At 56.4% G+C, this 18,525-nt stretch overlaps 1 protein-coding gene across 13 annotated transcripts in view; it reads right to left on the reverse strand.

Annotated features, from left to right (window-relative positions):
* Window positions 1-382: 382 nt before the first annotated feature.
* TBC1D16 (TBC1 domain family member 16) overlaps window positions 383-18,525 on the reverse strand; it is an 88,496-nt gene continuing 70,353 nt past the window's right edge. For 2 of the 13 annotated variants that reach the window (XM_081575749.1, XM_081575748.1), the window contains exons 4-12: window positions 16,472-16,633; window positions 15,260-15,407; window positions 14,131-14,295; window positions 13,448-13,596; window positions 12,695-12,829; window positions 11,732-11,918; window positions 9,481-9,660; window positions 6,736-6,878; window positions 383-5,881 (exon numbers count right to left, since the gene is read on the reverse strand). In XM_081575749.1, the coding sequence (XP_081431875.1) occupies window positions 6,759-6,878; window positions 9,481-9,660; window positions 11,732-11,918; window positions 12,695-12,829; window positions 13,448-13,596; window positions 14,131-14,295; window positions 15,260-15,407; window positions 16,472-16,633 (1,246 nt within the window). In that variant the 3' untranslated portion in view covers window positions 383-5,881; window positions 6,736-6,758. Of the gene's footprint in view, window positions 5,882-6,735; window positions 6,883-9,480; window positions 9,661-11,731; window positions 11,919-12,694; window positions 12,830-13,447; window positions 13,597-14,130; window positions 14,456-15,259; window positions 15,408-16,471; window positions 16,634-18,525 lie in introns of all 13 variants that reach the window. The other 11 variants (XM_081575742.1, XM_081575741.1, XM_081575747.1 and 8 more) reach the window with 6 other exon arrangements.

An 18,525-nucleotide genomic window follows, 5' to 3' on the forward strand; every position in this document is an offset into this window, starting at 1 on the left:
ACAAGGTCAAGTTCATCTTCTTTGCCTCCACAAAAAGTTTACAAATGCAAGACTCTGGCTTTTCCTGAAATTGGAGGCCTAGCAGCCAGGTGCTGGGGCCGGTCTTAGGGCCTCCAGTTACTGGGGTTCATGGGCGCTTGCCCACTAACTCTCCATCAGGGAGGCAAGCAGCTCCTCCCTTCTAGCAGGCCAAGCGCCTGTCCCCTTCAGATGCCTGATGGGCCCCTGGGCTGCTGGCCAGGCTCCCCACAGCACGGCCTGCCACTGGCCAGCCCTTCGGACCTCCTTACTCTTCCATGGGGGCCCTCTTCACCCAGCACCGGAACGTGCCACATTTGGACCTAACCTTGTCAGACCTCTTAGAGGCGCCGCAGAGCATATGTTTGTTGTCAGTATGATTTTATTTACTTTGCAGTGGGATCCATGAGAGCCGGAAGCACTGTGGGGGCTGGGGCCCCAGCAGTCAGAGTGGCCAGTCCCGAGCCTGGGGCAGTGGGTGATCGTATTTAAAAAACAAAATAAAATACAGAGAACAAATTGCTTGCCACGGGTATCAGTAATCTCTTGGTAATGGTGGAAATTTCTTTAAACTTTCCCTAAGACAACAGAAACCGTGCCCTCTGACTAACCCAAGGTGCTGGAGAGAAGATGACCAAGTGACTTGATCTCTCAACCTGAAATGTACTTTCCTACCTAGCAATTGAGCACAGTGTGTTTAACGGCCAGATGCCTGCAGCCTGTCTGCATGCCCACCCTACCCCCCAGAGGTCCAGGGACATCCCTCTCCATAGCCTGACTCAGGGGGCCATAGCCCCCTCCCCGCTCCCAGGCTCGAGTGGGTTTCACAGCCCCAGGGGAGGACCCTAAGGCCTGGACCACGTCCTGATACAGAGCCAGGCACGCTGCACAGAGACACGTCTCTCGGGGTCACCAAGGTCATGACTCACGGTGGGTCTTCCCCGTGGCAGGAGTGAGGTGGCATGGGGTGAATTTCACAGAAGAGGCACAGAGGAGTCCCCCCCAGCTGGGGACACGCAGTTAGGCGGATGTGTGGAAGGGAGGGGGTTTGCTGGCTCCTGAAGCAGGATGACCTCTTGGATTGGGAGCACGCCACCTCTCGGTCAAGGCTGCAAGGCCAAGGTCAGTGGTCTCTTCCCTGAGTGGCAGGTGAGGTCCCCGGGACTGGGAAACCATCTTCATGACACCTTCACCTGGAGAGTCCCCGCACTAGTCCTATGAGGTGGGCTAAGCCAGAGACAGTGTTCCCATTCTACAGATCAGGGAACCGAGGCTCAGGGTGGGGAGGTCATGCACCTGGAAAGGGTCAGATGCAGGGCAGGAACCAGGTTCCTGACCCCTAGGTAAGTGTCTTCCTTCCATATAGCACTGCTCACCCTCTGTAGGGGAGCCCTGTCCTTAGGCTTCACCATGTGGGGGAAGTTCCCTCTTCTAAGCCAGGGATGGCCGGGGACAGAATGCTTTCACTTGGAGGGAAGGCCTTGCAGCCCGGCTTAGAAATCCCAGGCTAATCAGATCCTGGGCCATCTGGTTCCCTAGGATCTCCAGGGGAAGCACCCAGGCTCAGGCCAGACCCACAGGCTCCCTCCCCTTGCTGTGGGTTCATGGCACAGCTCCCAGGCCAGCCACACCCCTGCACGTGTGTGTGGGATTTCCCGGGGACACTCCGCCTCCTTCCTCTGAGGCAGGGCAGCCTCTAGGGGCCTCTGCTGGGTGGACAAACTGGAAGAGGCTTCCTTCCCTTGGCAGGGTGAACCCAGGTCCTCCTGCCACCACCCAGTCTCCCTCCATGGGGGATGAGAAGCTAAACAGAAGATGGAGGCTTCCTCAGGGTCAGGGCACAGCCTTGAGCAGATTCCCACCCCACTTTGGAGCTGCTCCTTCCCAGTTATTTCTACCAAACAAGATGCAGATGAGAGAGCTCAGAGGGACCTCACAAAACACTGGGGAGAGCCACAGAGGCCCCCCCAACTACTGTTCACAGATTTTGCAACATCTCCTAATCAAAGGTCAGAGCTGGGGGACCTCGGCCAGCCACTTCTGCCCTCATTTCAGAACCAGCATCTTCATCCTGTCTAGCTGTCTGCCCCTAGCAGGCTTTGACAGAAAACTCAAAGGTCCTGGATTCAAAAGCCTCTGTCCTGCCTGACACTGTCCTGTCCGATCAAGACAACACAGGGCTGACTGCTAATAGTGTCCAGACCACGGCTGCCAATGGAACTGCCCTTCTGGACTGCAGACCCTCCTCCTCTGTTGGGGGCGGGTCCTCCCCAGCCTGCCCATCCCTCCCTCTCTAATTGGCTCAAGAACACCGATTCCCTTGATTTTTGAGTTCCAAGACTTCCCTGCTGGGACTTAAGTCAGAACCTTCTGGAATAGCACACTGTTCCCCTCTGCACTTAATCAGACCCCAATACCACTGTTTCCCCAGCTTGTGCATCTCCCACCTTCCCGGGGCCCAGCTTCATCCTGCCATTGTCTCCCCTTCCTTGGGAGGGTGAACCCCACACTGGGCTGGTGAGTCTGTGCCCCTCTGCCCTTTCCTCACCAGCACTTGCGCATCAAAGTGCCCTCTCTTCCCAGAGGCTCCGACGACATCAGGTAACATCAGCACAGACATTAGCGGTGGGGAAACTTGTAAGTATGCATGCACACGCACACCAGCCAATAACATTAAGTGTCATTTTTAAAAAATGGGTTAAATAAGCAGCATCGCGGAAGATGGCCGTGCCGGGCTGATTATCCCGTATTTGCACGTTCTGGTGGTGGGAAGGCTAGAAGTCTAATGACTGAATTATCACCCTAATGCCTTTTGCTGGCTGGGAATAATCCTGGGGCAACAGCTGCCGCAGGGTTTTTGGCTGGTTTCCTCTAATTGCATCCAGATTAAGAGAGCCATATAAGGGCGGGCTTTCTCCATCCCTCCGGAGCAATGGGACCTCACAGAGCTCATACACCCAGGTCTTCGGCTTTCTGAGGTCCTGGCTGCTCCACGAAGCCCAGACCACACTGGGGCCCAGCCCAGCACACAGGGTGCGAGGTGGGAGCAGTGAAGGCAGGGGTGGCACTTGGTACAAGGTCTTGGGGAGCTGTGAGGGTGAGGGGCTGTGGGAGCCGGGAGGTTCAGAATAAGTGCTTTCCACCCAGGACCTTCAAAGTGAGGGATTGATGCCGGGACCCCTCTCCCTCCACCCCACACAGCAGCCCAAAGGCACAAGGTATCGGAAAATGTGCAGATGCACTCTGGCTACAGAGGAAGGGAGCGGAGCACTCTTTCCCCACTTAGGCATCTCCAGTCCCTTCAGGAGGAAGTCATGCCCCTGGTAAAAGGAGAGTTCTAAAACAGTGTTATCTGGACCAGGATTTTGTGGCGGTAATGGTAGACTGTTCCAGCTCCCTACCAGCCACCTAGTTCCTCACCCGGCCCTGAATCCCCAGCCCCTAGGCATGTGACTTCTCTTACTGCGGAGAAGGGTCCATTTCCCCACCCTTAGATGTTGAGTCTGGCCATGTGACTGGCTTTGGCCAATGGGATGGTGAGCAGGGGTAGCATCTGTCAAGGCTTGGGAAGGTGCCTATACAGTTCTGATTCTGCACCTTTGCCTTGGCCGGGACTGGCTTGTGGGAAGGATGCAAGAGGCATGGAGCAGAGCCACATCTGACCTCTACACACCTCTACATGTGTGAGCACCCTGTTGGAACTTAATAGCCCAACCCAGACCAGAATCGCCCAGCCTGAGCTGCTGCCCCACAGACTCACGGGCTAGCTAAGTGCATGCTATTTGAGGCCGCCATGTTTGGGGGATATTTGTTATGCAGCATTACTGTGGCAATGGGTAACTGATACACCTTTTCATGGAGATGTGGTCTCTAGAGGAGGGTCAACATAGTGCCTGTGTAACTCAAGCCATCTCCATAATGGATCAGGAGCCATCCTCTGGATGGAAAGGCAATCCTCTTTTCCCAGAAGCTGAGCAGATGAGAAGTCTATCCAGCCTGGACCCTGCTGCTGGACTATAACGGTCGGTACCCCAAGATCTGGGCACTGATGGGCTCCAGGACAGTCTCCCAAAAGGCTCTTGGATAGAGGTGTCAGGAGCCTGGAGTACCAGTGTCGTCTTCTGCCTGCTGGAGGACATGGGCTCATAGAGAAGCTGAGAAGGAAAGAGGCTGATAACTTCCTCTTTCCTGTTGATAAACAACTTTTTAAAGTGGCGCCATCCAGCAGCGTCCACTCTTGGTGAGAAAAGCTGAGGGCAGGAAGAAGCCTTGGTTGGGCTGTGTCTCTGTGATGACTCTCAGCACTTCAAGGATTTTTCTCCTCAGAAGGATGTTCAGGAGGATTCAAGGAACGATTCCAGGTTCCTTGTTCCTGTCAGTTCAAGAGGGCAGCTTCCCGTGCAAATAGCCCCAGTCCTCTTCGCTGGCTGGGAGCCTTCCCATGTCCTTATCTGTCCTCCCCTAAACCCCAGAAGGAGCAACTGGGGAGGCTCTGGGAGCAGGGAGAGTGTGCTGGGAAGATCTGGTTCCCACACAGAAAGCAGGGGTGCCCTGAGTGACGGCTATTGTACTGCGGTCGTTCACGCATCTGACCACCCGAGACGCTGACTTACAGAAGACCGGCAGTCACGGCAGAACGCAGACCCTGCAGGGAAGTGGGAGTGTTTCTGGCACTTTCAGCTGCCTTTGTCTTGGTTGGTCAGTTCACATTGTGCCCCTTCCCTCAAACACTGCAGATTCCCTTCAGAGAATTTTGCGTGCACACACACACACACACACACACACACACACACACACACACACCTCGACCCATCCAATCCCAAGTTGGTCGCAGTATTTGGTGAAAATGGCCTTCAACACTGCCGAATGTAGACGATTCTTCAACTAAGGGAGAAGAATCCAACACTTCAACAGCCCATGCTCAGGCTCATGGGCAGCAGATTCCTTCACATACCAAGAGGGTCGGATGTTGAAACAGACAGTGTGAAAGCCCCCAGCCTCCTGCTCTTACACCTCTCCACCCTGAAATCAGTGGGGCCTTCTTTTTTTTTTTTTGGCAGATGTCTTCACATCAGCTTTGCAGCTTTGGCTGGAGAAGCTGTGGAGTCTGTTTGATTCATTCAAAGAATGAAGCCTGATGAGGGGGTGTGCCCAGCTTGCAAAGATGTCTCTGGGCCTGGATGGGACCCCCTTGTTCTGGGCTCCCCACTGCTGTCTCTCTCCTTCTGTCTCTGTCTCTGCCTCTCCCAGTGCCTGGCAATAATACCCTTTGGTGGCTGACGAAGCTGGAGGAACTCCTGGGTTGCGTTGAGATCCATCAAAGGTGGGCAACACAAGAACCCAGCCAGCCTGTGTCTCTGGGTAGGATGGTCGTGCATCCTGGTCCCACTGTTTGGGGAGCCGACTTTTCTCTGGGCAGCTGGTGGGTTTTATTTCTGGCACTTCCGGACTCCAATTTTGTCCTTAATATGAAAAGTTTCCCTTCATGTTGCTCAAGGGCATTTTCCTTCCGTTTCTACCATCCTGTCCCCTCCACGCCCATCCCCACCCCCTCCCCCATGCTTGGGACCTGGTGGAGGTCCCCTCACCCCTTGCCCAGCACAGGGAACCCAACCTATCTGCGGAAACCGAAGCCTTCTCGGGGAGTCTTTGGACCCTTCCTGCCTTCTCTGGGGGGCTTGGGGGAAGGTGTTTCCACAGTACCCCCATACGGGCAGCTTTCCGACCCTGGGTGCTGGCCCGTGCACTCCACGGCAGGCATGTAACCACTGTCCCACATGCCAGTCCCACACAGCTTGCACAAGTCATGCAGGCTACAGGGGATCCGCGGCAAGAGGCGAAACTGGTACAGCAAACTCCTCGCCTGCAAACAGAGAGGACAGTGGTGATGAGGGACAGCAGGCAGCTAGTGATCCAAGAGCAACAATAGTCAGCACCCAAGGGTGCTCCCTGTGCCAGGTCAGTGTGAGGGCTCTGCCTGTCTCATCCCTTTCGACACCCTGATCCAGCTGAAGGCAGAGGCTATAAAGATTCACAAGCTGCACTCCCATGCGGCTCGACCCAAAGACGGCTCCCCCAACGGCCTTCATATGGAAGGTGAACAGGGCAGCCAAAAGTGGAACAGGGTCCACCCTGTCCCTCCCTGGCTCAGCCTGGCCCCGCTTGGCCCCATGGCTCCACCTCTCTGCCTTGCAGGACTTCTTCAAGCCCTCTTCCTGCCCATTCCACCCCTGACCCCAGGCCCTCCTCGCTGCCCCTGGAAAACACCAGAGAGCTTTAAGAAGCGGTGTCTTCAGCAGGAGCCTGGAAAGTAGGGAGGTGGCAAAGACCCCATTTATCCCACTAACCTTGGATGAAAGGTTGGCCACCTCCTCTCCCTTAGTCTCCTGCTCTGGGCTATGACTGAGGTGCCTCATGGTGGAGGACCTGTCTGTCAAAATGGGTAATCTGTTCCTTCCATGAGGAGAGGGGCCTCTTTTGTCAGCTTGATGGGCACCCTGAGCAGCTGCCAGACATGCTGACCTTGGTGGGGAGCTCCCAGGATGGAGAGTGGGGGCGGAGCTCTGGAAGTGAAGGGGCGGGGCTCTGCTTGTGGGCAGGAATCTACAAATGTGGGGGTGGAGCTTGTAGGGGCCCCTGTAGGGGCGGAGCTCTGGAAGTAGAGGTGGGGCTCTGTATAAGGGTGGGCAGGGCTTCATGTGAGGGGACCACACTCACCTTCCTGAGAACAAGCTCCCCATTCATGTGCATGGCCAGGTTTCCAAAGTGCAGAAGCATCTGGTCGGTGGCCAGCTGCTGCTCAATGACATCATCCCCGTAGATAGCCACGATGGCCACGCAGATGAAAAGGTGGAAGTAATCTGTCTGGGGGGTAGAGAGTGGGTTCAGATAAGGCCCCTGACCCAGCCCCGGGTCCTGACTGCCAGTAGAGGCCACAAGCAGAGCTGTAGGGTCAAGGGCTCCCAGGTGAGGCCGTCTGGGTTCTTGTGGCCCTGGGGAAGCCCAGCAGCCTCCTGTTTCCCCACCTGCAAATGGGCCAGTGTCAGCACCTACATCCAAAGACTGCTGTGACACGCAAAAGGGTGATGCTGGGGCCGGTCACCGACAGGCTGCTGGTCCCCTTTGGGGAGCCCTCTAGGAGCCTCTCCAGCACATGGGCAAAGAACATGCTCCTCTGAAGCCTGGCTACTACCCATTCTAGGGTCTTGAGAGACGGTGAGTCAGAACATGCTCCAGTGGGTGGTGAAACATGCTATCAAGGAAGAACTTTCCGGCAGCCACCTACTGGTCATTGTGCTCCTGCATCAAGGCCAAATGTCCCAACTCATGCCCCAGAGATGACTCTTGGATTTGTTGGTAAGAAAAGTGGGGAGGAGAGCCTCAGAGCCAAGCACAGCAGCTCCCCATAGTTCCCTACAATGAGCCCATCCTCTTTAACCAGATTTCAGGCCCCATCGAGGACTCCACTGCCTTCCCTGGAGGCTGCCTCACATTTTGCTACCCAGCAAGGCCGGGCCTGTAGCAGGATGCTGTCGCTTGGTCCTCACGGGGTACATCCTGTGTGCTCTCTGGCCCGGATGCTCTGAGGGCACACCGCCTTTGAGTCACACTAGCTCCCGGGGGCAGAGGAAGGACAAGGACCACCAGGAAGCCTGTGTTTAGTCTCCTGACGTCGGCCACCCAGCCAGCCAGAACCCTGTTCCTTCCCAAACAGGGCCAGGCAGCGCCTTGGATGCACGGGCAGAGGTTACAGGCAGCAAACACCCCACATCCCACCCACTCTGGAAAGGCCATTCCCAGACTGCCCAGCCCCTTCCTCTGAATTAATCCAGAATGGTCTTGCTGTGGCTCATAACGATCCTTCTGCAGCTATTTGAATTGCGGCTGGGGCTGGTGGAGTAGGGTGGTAGGGACAGTGGAGGAGTTCCAGGAAGGTTCATGTCTATCTCCTCTGGGAGGGTACTATGGGGGAGAAAAGGTGGGGCACATTCTAAAGGGGGCTGGACGGCAGTACCGGACTAACCCCAGTTTACTGGACCAGGCCCAGGGCAGCCCATCCCCCGAGGGCAAACTGGAAGTATAATAAATGAATAAAACAGAGCCCTTCACACTCTGGGGACACTTTAAAGTTAAACCAGCTGGTAGTGACCGCCCCCCACTCCCCACCAGAGCTCACTCTAATGAATTAGCCTACCCCCACTACCACCATCCTACTATCCCCAGCCTCAACCTCCTGCCACTAATTTGATCAAGGAGCGGGGCCAAATGAGGCTAAATTTAGCCTGAGAAATGGCCCCATCTGTTGGGTGATACTCTGAGTTCACATGTAACATTAGCCTAAATGTGATGTCCCGAAGTGGCAAATTTGCTGCTAGAAAAGATGCAATGAGGGTTTGTGCAAAGCGGACACAAATTTTTTTTTTTAAATATGAGCCAGTGTTTTGGACCATCCTTGTCAGTGCTTCCTAGATTCCACCCTGCAGTACACATGGAGCAGGCTAATCCACACAGGAAACGCAGCCCAGACCTGGGCTGGGAGGGAGCAGGAGAGGAGGTGGGCGAGGATGGATGAATACAAAACAGCCCGTGGCACCCAAAACAGCCCGTGGCACCGGCAGCAGGCTTCTTCAGACTCACTTCTATCAGACATAATCCTTCTTCGACACTAGTAAGGAGGGCAGATGCTGATGCACATTTCTGAGGGCTGGTGGGCGTGTGCATCTATCAGCAAGGTTTGTCTAATCCAAGCTCACCAGCTGCCATAGGAAGGATGGAGGCCGCTCTTGCAGAAATGGTCCTGGCCACCTCTCGGATGCATCAATACTATTTTTTTTTTTTTTTTTTAAGGCTGATGGATTCAGAGAGACTTGCCTATCCTTTAACATGGCCTGCTTGTTGCTAATTTGGGCGTTAAAGCCGTGTGACAGGGCCAGCGCAAGGCTCTCGGGAATTTGTTGAGGAGATGCTGATAACGAAGGACGGCAAGGGGAAATCACGTCCCCGCGAGGCGACAGTGAGCGGGGCCCAGGCTCTCAGAGGGGCTGGCAGGGAAGCAGGATCTTGGGGCCCTTTCCCTGAGCCATCCCGAGGGGGGAAGGCGGGTGGGCGCTGGGTCCGGCATGTGGGCATCAGCGTCCTGCTCAATCCCGCAATGTCTTTCACGCTGATTGGTTGTGACAGGAACGTGCTCAGCCCCGGAACGTGGTAATGAGCGCAGTCAGTGGGCAATTTGCATCGATTTCAGTTACTTGGGAGGCGAGTTGCGGGGTCGGAGGCTGGCCACGTGGGACTAGAAGGCAGTTGCCGTGTGAGGGGCTGAATGTGGCCTGTGAGGGGCCAAGGATGGTGGAGCAAGGGGACCCCAGAGGAGGTGCCCAGTTATGCGGGCACCCTGCCCTCCTCGTACGCCAGGCGCGGGACTGCTGTCCCAGCCCCTAGCCCTGGGTGCCCCACCTGGCTCACCTGGTAGTGGGCCCAGCAAGCCTCCCAGATCCGCAGTGCCTCGGCCTCGGGAAATTCCCGCTTGAAGCACAGCAGGAGCCAGCGGTGGCAGAAGAGCATTTGCAAGCCGTCCTCGCCCAGCGAGACCAGGTGCTGGTAGAAGCGTGCGTGGGTCAGCCGCAGCAGCTCCCGCAGATACAGCTGGGGGCAAGGCCAAGAGGAATGAGCCCACCAGCCCCGAGCAGGCCTGCCTGCCTGGTCTCCGAAGCCCCCTCCCACCAAGGCTCTTCCTTGTCGGGGCCCCCCACCCCCACCCCTCAGAGCAGGTGTGCCACACGTGAGGTCTCTATGTGCTTCACGGGTCTGCACCCACTTATTCTGTTCTGTCACTGGAAGTCCAAGTCACATCTGTCTTGGTCAGTTTAGCCCAGATTTTGGACTGTTCCGGAGGCTGTGGCAAGGGACAGCAAGAGCAACCTACTGTGGCCCAGGAGGTGGGTGGCAGGTCTGAGGCTAGGAAGACCCCTGGCTCTCAGGCACCACATGGGCTGTTTCTCATGCCCCCTCCTTCCTGAGATGTTGAGCAAAGCATCCTTTTGACAACGCCCCCTCCCCTGCACCCACTCAACCACCTTCCGCTCTGATCACCTAGATTCATCATCTCCCAGAGCTGATTCAGAGCAGAGAGGGGGCGTTTCTGAACCCCGAGAGGCTCGATTCCTGCGCTTCGGGTCACCACCCAGTGACGTGGGACCAGATTAAGGCTATTTCTGGCAGTGCCCGGCTTGGGCTGCTGACTTCACCAGCACCGTTGTAAAATCGATCTCCAGCAGCTAACGAGTCACGGGGCCATGTGCTGCGGAGCCGTCAGCAGCGAATCACGTCAGAGCCGGTAATTGCCTCCCCAGGTACCGTGGAAACCTGACATCACAGGGCCGACACAGAGAGCGGGGAGTGGGCAGGCTCAGCCGAGATCGCAGCCGGGGGATCCTGCGGTGGGGGGGGGGTGTCTTGGTGACTCACAGGCCTCTTCCCACACAAGCAGCCCATTGTTCCTACTTGAGACAGCCGCTGGGGTGGCACGGAAACTGATTCTGAGGATCCTTCCAGACTGGCCAGTTTCTTCACCCAGTGGCCCACAGCAGGGTCAACAAGTCCACGCAAGCAGCTGAACCCCTTCCTCCCTCCTTCATGGATGCCCCCCACCCCTGCTCTGGTGCCCCTTACTTTCCCCTTACGTCTCCATCTCCCTGCTCCTGGCTCCCTCTTCTCCAATCCCCCTGCTGTGTCCTGTTCTCCCATCCACAGTCTTCATCAGCTTCCTAACGGCTAGTCGACAGGAGTGCTCCTTGGTCTGGCATTCGAGGCCCTCCATTCAGCTCAACTCTCACTGCATGCGACCCACCAACCTGACCGGGCCACTTAGTGTCACTGCCCAAAAAGCACTGCTCAGCCAAGTCTCGGCAGGCCTGGCAATGTTCAGGGCCAGATGCCATGTGCCATGGGGTCAGCCTGGCCCAAGGAGACACTGGGACTCCTGTCTTGGTTCCCATCTCTATCACCAGAGCTCTTTCTGTATCACTCCCTAGCAGAACCCAGCATCTTGTCCTTGCACTATCAGCTTCCAGGCTGAGAATCTCTCAGACTGGGGACGAGAGACTACGTCCAGTGCCAGCAGCACCTGACAGGTGATTGGAGTTCACAAGGAAGGGAAGAGTGGGCACTCCTGGCCCCACCTTACCCAGTTTTGCCTCGTCACTCCCAATTTTCAGTGCTGCCTGGTCTGTGTAGGTTAGTGGGGGCCATGGTGGGAGGAATGCTGCCTGGGCACAACAGGCCTGCTGCCCTCCAGGTGGGGTTGTGATGACTATCCAGTGGGCCTCAGGGTGGTTTCAAGAGCCCCTCCCATTCCCATTCCTTGGAACCCTGGCTATGTCCCCTGTGGGGAACCCAGATGCACCTGAGAACACGATTTATAAAGCACAGGGCCCGGTGTGATAGAGAACCCTTTCCCCCAGGGAGCCTGGGTTAGGAGGCCACATGCATGGCAGTGGGAGGCCACAAGAAGAGCCTCTGGACTGCAGGAGTGTGTGGTGGGGATGGCAGCATGTGTCCTGGGACCTGGGAACAGCGTGTGTCCCTCTTGGGGTAGCTGGCCCTAGTCCACGGGCCCAGGGCTAAGCCCCCCATAGTCCATCAGCAAGGCCCACCTTGGCTTTCCTGCTGCTTGGTGACCCACAGCAGCCAAGCCACACACATCTGAGAGCCTCACCAGCTGTTTCTCCATGTCCTCGTCCCGAGGAGAGCTGACAAAGATTGTGTTCTGCATCAGACCCACAAAGCACCAGAAGGTGTCTGACTCGTCCAGGACCTCGGCCAGGATGGGGGCCACCAGGTCCGACATGCCCTGGGAGTAGCCAATGGCTGGGTTGTACACCGCATAGTTCAGCAGGATCCTCCTGGAGACGCAGTGCAGAGAGCAGGGAGGTCAGTGGAGGGTGGCCATAACATAACGGTGTGTTGTCCAGGCCAGTAGAACCCCAGGCTGGAGACTCTGGGCTCTCCGGGCCCCCATCCTTCATCCTTCAAAGATCATCCTTTGATCTTAGAGGAAAGAGAGCAGCTCCCGGCATCATCTCCAGAGCTTGGGGAAAGGTAAGGGGCTGCACTTAGGCACTCACCAGCCCCAATCCTCTAGAGCAGAGCAAGGAGGAATGTGGGTCTGATTTTCTTAATGGTCATCTGCCTGTGACAAAGGGTGGGCTGGCAGGGACTTTTTTTATGGGCTGCTAATTTTGTGCAATTATTTGCCAGGAGGCAGCAGAACTTCAAAGATGCCAGCCTCAGCCCCTGTGTGGCTTGATCTCCCAGAGGACCACCCAATGGGAGAGGGAGACACTCGGGGGAGGTGGGTTCACAGCTGGTGTGAGCCAAGCAAGGTTAGGCTTGGTGGATGCCCAGGGGGCAGGGCCTTTGCTGGTACCATTGGGAGGGGCTTCCAGGCCTTCCCTGGGTCACTAGGACGGCCCATTGACATTGCCTGAAATAGCTAAGGACTCTCTGATTCTGGGGCACTGAACCTAGAGGAAAGATCCTTGACCCCTGCAGAAGCTTCTGCGGCTGGTCCACTTCCCAGAGGGTCAGCTGAGACCTGAGGGGTGAGGTGAGGCTCCGGGGCGGCAGATGGGAGTGAAACCTAGTTGGGAAGGAACCCTGCTGGCCGGGGAGGCGGTACCTCATGCTCTCCACGTTGGGATTGCCTTCGCCTCGGAAGAACTGGTTGCTCCGATCTGTCCGAACCACATCCTTGTCCACGGTGAACTGCACGTTCCGCCAGAAAGCTCTGTGCTCTTCAGGGTTCATGGAGAGCCTGGCACGGAGCAGAGAGCCCGTTGAGGGGTCAGCAAGCGTCCCAACCGCTCCAGGCCGCCAGGGGCGCCCCTCCCCGCCCTGCTCGAAGATGGGAACTGGGGTCGATGGCCAACCCTCCAGCTGCCACTGACTCCGGGCAGGGTAGGGGCCTTGTGCACAAGGCTTTCCCAAATTAACTCGGCCTCAGGGGTCCCAGGGTCTAGGGGAGAGCTCACCGAAACTACAGGGTCAGGGAAGCCCAACAGACCTCAGCAACCCCAGTTCCCAGCTGCCCTCCCTTCGACCCCCGCCCCGCTGCCACCCCGGCGTTCAGTGGTGGGATGTCAGCGCCTCGTTAAGTATGTTGAAAAAGAATTCTAAAACCTTGACATGCGAGCTAAAGAGAGCCAGTCCCGGGGCCGGGCGCGGGGGTAATGACTGCACTTATCCAGACCCATCGCTCACGGTCCTGGGAGACCCATTTTCCAAGGAAACTATGGGTCACGGAACATATTATCAATGCTGAATTGCACCTCAAATTGCCTTTCCAAATGGCATTTCCCTCCGCGGCTCCGGGGAGGGGGGCGGGGGTTCCCCTCTGCGGTTCGAGGGGGCCCCGGTCGGGCGCCGCGGTCACCTTTTCTGCTGGATCTCGGCGTATTCCTTTCTCTTCTGCACCCGCAGCGCCTCCCTTTCCTCCGACGTCGACTCGTGGCTGTAATAACGCAGCAGGAAGGGCCAGACCTCCCCTCGGATTGACACATCAATGCCGCCGAAGAAAATGGCCTGGAGGAAGCGGCAAAAGTTGGGGAGGGGCCAAAGCAGGACCGCTCAAAGCACCCCCAAATCCCCGGAGATCTGTGTTTTGGTGGCTTTGCTGCGCCTTCTTGACAACTGATGCCTTGATTCAGATCGCTGCAATTTGCACATGTTTAGAAGGGGAAAGTGCCGGCCCCCCATTCCCATACAGGACACAAACCAGGCTCATTTCAATGTCAATGCCCCCCCCTGGTGCGGCGCTCAGATTAACCTGTCGTTCTCACGTCAGGGCCTTAATCCCGGTTTTGGAATCGCGGGCGCGGGCTGCGAGCTCTTCTATACACGCTGTCGCGGGGTACCCCGAACCCGCTCCGGAGGTTGCTTTTTCATCGCAGCGGCTTTGATCGCTCTATCGGGAGCGTTCACACAGCCGCTGGCGTCAGCAGACGGACTGCCCCCACCCCGCCCGCCCCCGACACCCGGCCGGAGGCGGCGGCCCGTGGGCGCGGCCCCGACCCCTGGCCTCGAAGCCGCCGGGCCCGCGGGCGCGCCGGGCCTCACCTTACGGAGCTTGTACTCCTCTTCCACTTGCCCCAGCGCATTCAGGTGGCGGAGCCAGGCCGCCACGTCCAGCCGTCGGTACATGCTCTCCTCGGGGTGCGTCTCGGAAGACGGCAGCTTGGGACGCCGGATGGAGAACTGCATACACGTCTTTTCGTCGGCGACCTGCTGGACGCGAGGACCGTCGGGGCGGGGGGTGGGGGTGTGGATCAGCGGCTCAGACGCTCGGCTTTCGAAGCCAGCCCGCGCTCTTCGCTGGATGTAAACGCCTCCCCCCTCCCCTCTTCCGAAAGGAGGGGGACGCCTCTCCCCCGCATACAAACCCCTAAATGGCAAGTGTAATTAGACGCAATTAAAATGAAAATACCGTCCGCTTACCATGGTCCCCCCTCGCGCTCCCGGCTCCCGGCCCACTCCCACCGACCGCCTCTCCCCCCCACTCTCCCTCCGGCCCCGCCGCAAAGACGGAATTAATGCCTGGGACGGCCAACTTCCCTCTGCCGGGAGGGCCTGCAATAAATTACATGTGATTGGCCACATACAAAGGGATGGCTGTTCTGCGAGCGGGGAGCCCGCCTGTCAGGTTGTCTCCACGGGCAGTCACGGATCCAGGGCAAAACTGCAGCTGACATTTAATTCAAAAATCAAAGGTTGTTCAATGTAGGGGGGGAAAAAAAGCCATGCTACTGTAATAAGGGAAGCCAGCAGGAGGCTCTGTGGGAAGGAAAGGAATTTTAAAGTCAGCCCGTTTCTAATAAGCACATACACTATCTTAAACAGATAATTAAAGAGCTCTTATTACATTTGTATGTAGATTGAGGAAAATATGGCAGGAAGCCTTGTCAAAACATGATTTTTCAAGTGCAGAGTACTGCCTTTACCAGAAGCCTGGGCACATGTTTTAAAGCCAAAGTTACTGCTCTGTTGGCCCCCAGCGACCACGGGTCACACCCTTGAGGCCTGGGACTGCAAGGGAGAGAGTGGGTGTTCTGGTCCTGGTTGGAACACAGGCAGGAAGGGAGGGGAGGGGAGGGGCGGGTCTCAGCACCCAGATGTCTGGGGTGGGGTGGGGGGCCATCAGGGCCTCCTCATGGCGGGGCGGGCAGCACCCATTCCCCCTCCTAGCTACCTGGTCTTTGAGGTGCGTCTCCGCGCAGTATTTCCACTGCTGAAGCACGTCAGGCAGCTTGTCAAGGCCACCGTGGTGGAAGTGGAACACCTTGTACTGGCTTTCCCGACTGGCGACGACCAGCTGGCCACTGGTGCAGGCCTCATCGCTGAGCGGCCATTGGAGGGGGGAAGAGAACAGACCCATGAATATGTAAACACAGGTTTTTATTTCCAAGTATAATCAGAGGCCGCTATCACCCGACCTCAGAGGCAGGAAACAGAAAGTCCCCCAGGAGTTTAGCTGCTGGCTGGAAGCAGACAGAATTATGCCCCCACAGAAGCCATCACCCTCTTTGCTGAAGAAGGCAAAGCAGCTCCCTCCTGAGGAGGCCCCAGGTGGGACTGTCCTCACCCCCGGGAGATCTGCCAGAGCAGCCTTCAGTCCCCACCACTGCTGGCCAGGACATATCCTCCCTTCGTCCTGGATATCATGGAGATATCATGGAGATATCATGATATCATATCGTCCATCTCCTAGGGGTGGATGCCCTGACAATTAGATTTGGAACCCAGATGGGGTGGGCACTAAGGGACTCCCCTCTAGTGGGCTTTCCATCGAGCACAGAAATTACTCTGGGAAAATCCTCCAGGGAAATTCACTATATATGCCTCAGGGCCACAGCCCGACCTTGACTGCCCTTCTCTGAAAGGCGGGATGGGGCTCTGGATCTGGGAACCCCCCCAGAGACACAACTGCTTCTTTGAAGTACTGGTCTTTGGCTGGTGCTGTCCTGCCGCTTTCAGGAAGAGAGACATGAGGTGGCCGTTAGGCGGGGAACTGAAAGGGATGGTCCTCCATCATGAAGGAATGGTGCCTCCCTCTAGAAAGCCATAGCCTGTCCTGAGCATGCACGGAGCAGTTGGGCCTCTGATTGGGTGACTGGGACCTGCCTGCAGCCACTGCTCTCTGTGTAGCCCTGGTTTGTCATCTTCCCTCAAACCAGAGCTTCAAGCAACAGCTGCTACCATCATGCTGAAGGCAGAGGAAAGAGTTTGGGAGCTACCCAGACCCAGCTTCTGCGGGGCAGCCATCGTGGGGCACTACCGACAGGGCACTAGTGATGTTGGGAAGCAGAAGGTTGGGAACGTCAGGCTCCTGGACCCAAGCACAACCCCCGGGGACATGGCAGGCACACAGGCAGCTTCCAGGACGTGGCCAAGAGGGCCTCACCTGAAGAAGAGGCGGAGGGAGCGCATCTGGCCCAAATCCACTCGGAACACGCCACAGATCTGCTCCAGGGCGCCGGCCCTCTGCGGCTCGTCCCAGCGTGGGGGCTGCAGGAGGCCACTGCCATCCGGGAACTGCAGGTGGGCGTCCACGCTGGAGGGGGAGCTGGTGGAGCAAGTCATGTGAGGGCCACATGTGTCTGTTGTGCAGTCATGGGGGGAAGGGCAGGGAAGGTGTGGGGAAACCGTTTAAACATGTGTGTCTGCTCAGAGACATACTGGAGCATGCTGTGCAGAGAGGTTCTCCATGGACATCCATGAATGAATGAATGAATCCCATCACAGGTCTTGCCCAACTACTCTAATGTGGATGGGAAAGCACTTTTGTGACCAAATTCTGTCCTACCTCTATAAAGGCACTAGGCTGTCATAACGACAGTTGAGGTCCTATTGACTGGGTTTGAGCCCTTGCTGTGTGACCCTGGGGGAAGTTAGCAAGCCTCTCTGAACCTTTGTTTCCTCCTTTGCAAAGTGAAGATAGTAACAGGCCTTCTAGTAGAATGAACAGTGATCGTTGCTGGGTACCCTGGTTTTCAAGGCTTGCTAAAAGAAGCCTGTTTCGTGACAGCATGGGGCTTTTAGACAGCATGGGGCTTCCATTTGGGTTCACACTGGTTCAGTATTTTCCTGAAAAAATATTGGTTCCATAAGGAAACATTTCGGCTGTAATGCTATTAATACTAACAGGAAACACTTAGTTGAGCCTGGCTCTGTGTTAACCGCTTGCCCTGTGCTTTTTATCACATATAATCTTCACAATAATCCTAGGAAATGAGCGGTTATTATCCACATTGTACAGAACAGGAACTAAGGCTCAGAAAGGTTAAGTAACTTGTCCAAGGTCACACAGCTAGCAGGTGGTAGAGCTGGGATTTGAACCCAAGCTTTATGGCGCACATCTTCACCAGTGTATTCGATGGCCTCTCAGTCCAAAGTTCAGCAATACCACCCCATTCTTTTATTCTGCCTCTTTAAAATATTCATTGTTTTATTTGAATCCTCGGTTGCAAAATATTTTATGTCATGGAATCAGCTACACTGCAGGTGAAATGCTGTCTCTTGAGATTTCATAGTAAACTCTAGCAGATGACTGCTAAAATATAGTCAGAGTAAAGGCAAGCATTGGTCCCAATCCCAACATCCTGCAGAGCTAAGACTGCAGTCGCTTTATCCTGCTTTTCCTGTTTGAGCCAAGAACATAAAAGTGTTGGAGGCAATTAATATGAAGGCACCTCTTCCTCAGATGGGCACCAGGTCTCCAAAGGAAGCTACTCGGGATTGTTCACGCACCATCTGTCTAATTCGGAATTTCCTCAAAGAGGAAGACTGGCCTTAGAACCTTTGCTGCTTCTAGAACAGCACTGGGCCTGGCGCACTCTTCTTCCCTACCTGTCTAAGGGGGTGGGTGGAGCCAAGTCCCCCCATTTCCGAGGGGCACCTGGGGTCTCCCAGGAAACAGACTCAGGTGAAGACAGACAGCCGGATGGAGGAAGGCAGACAAGCTGAAGCACGCGGCCACACGACAAACTCAGACCAGAAAAGGCTGAGGGATTCCCCGTCCTCCCGAGGGGACCCTAACTGGGCTGTACTATGCAATGATTGTTTGCAAAACAAGGCAGGCCACAGGGCTGAAGACAGCCCCCCACCACGCTGCTGCTCGCAGCATTTCATAATCTGCTTATTGAACAATGAGGCCGCAGTGGCCAGAGAGCATGTGCTTGGCATGCTTCCCGCCTGGGCCAGCCCATCCGGGCTCACCTCCAAGCCCAGCCAGAGAGGGGCCACTAAAGGGTGGCATTATTTCCAGCCCCCCCCAACCTCAGCCCTCCCTACCGCCACTCCACACACAAACACAGCACGATCCTCTAAAATCTGCATGCTCTTCCCAACATGCTACGCGCTGCTCACCCCACGGGGCAGGCCATAGTTTGCAGAAACCAGATCCAGGATGGACACTGGCTCTGGCAGAGTCCTGGATGAAGCTACTGCCCCCCTGCT

This window comes from Giraffa tippelskirchi, chromosome 3 (genome assembly GCF_054371585.1).
Source record: "Giraffa tippelskirchi isolate mGirTip1 chromosome 3, T2T-mGirTip1v1.2.pri, whole genome shotgun sequence".
NCBI classification, from domain to species: Eukaryota; Metazoa; Chordata; class Mammalia; order Artiodactyla; family Giraffidae; genus Giraffa; species Giraffa tippelskirchi.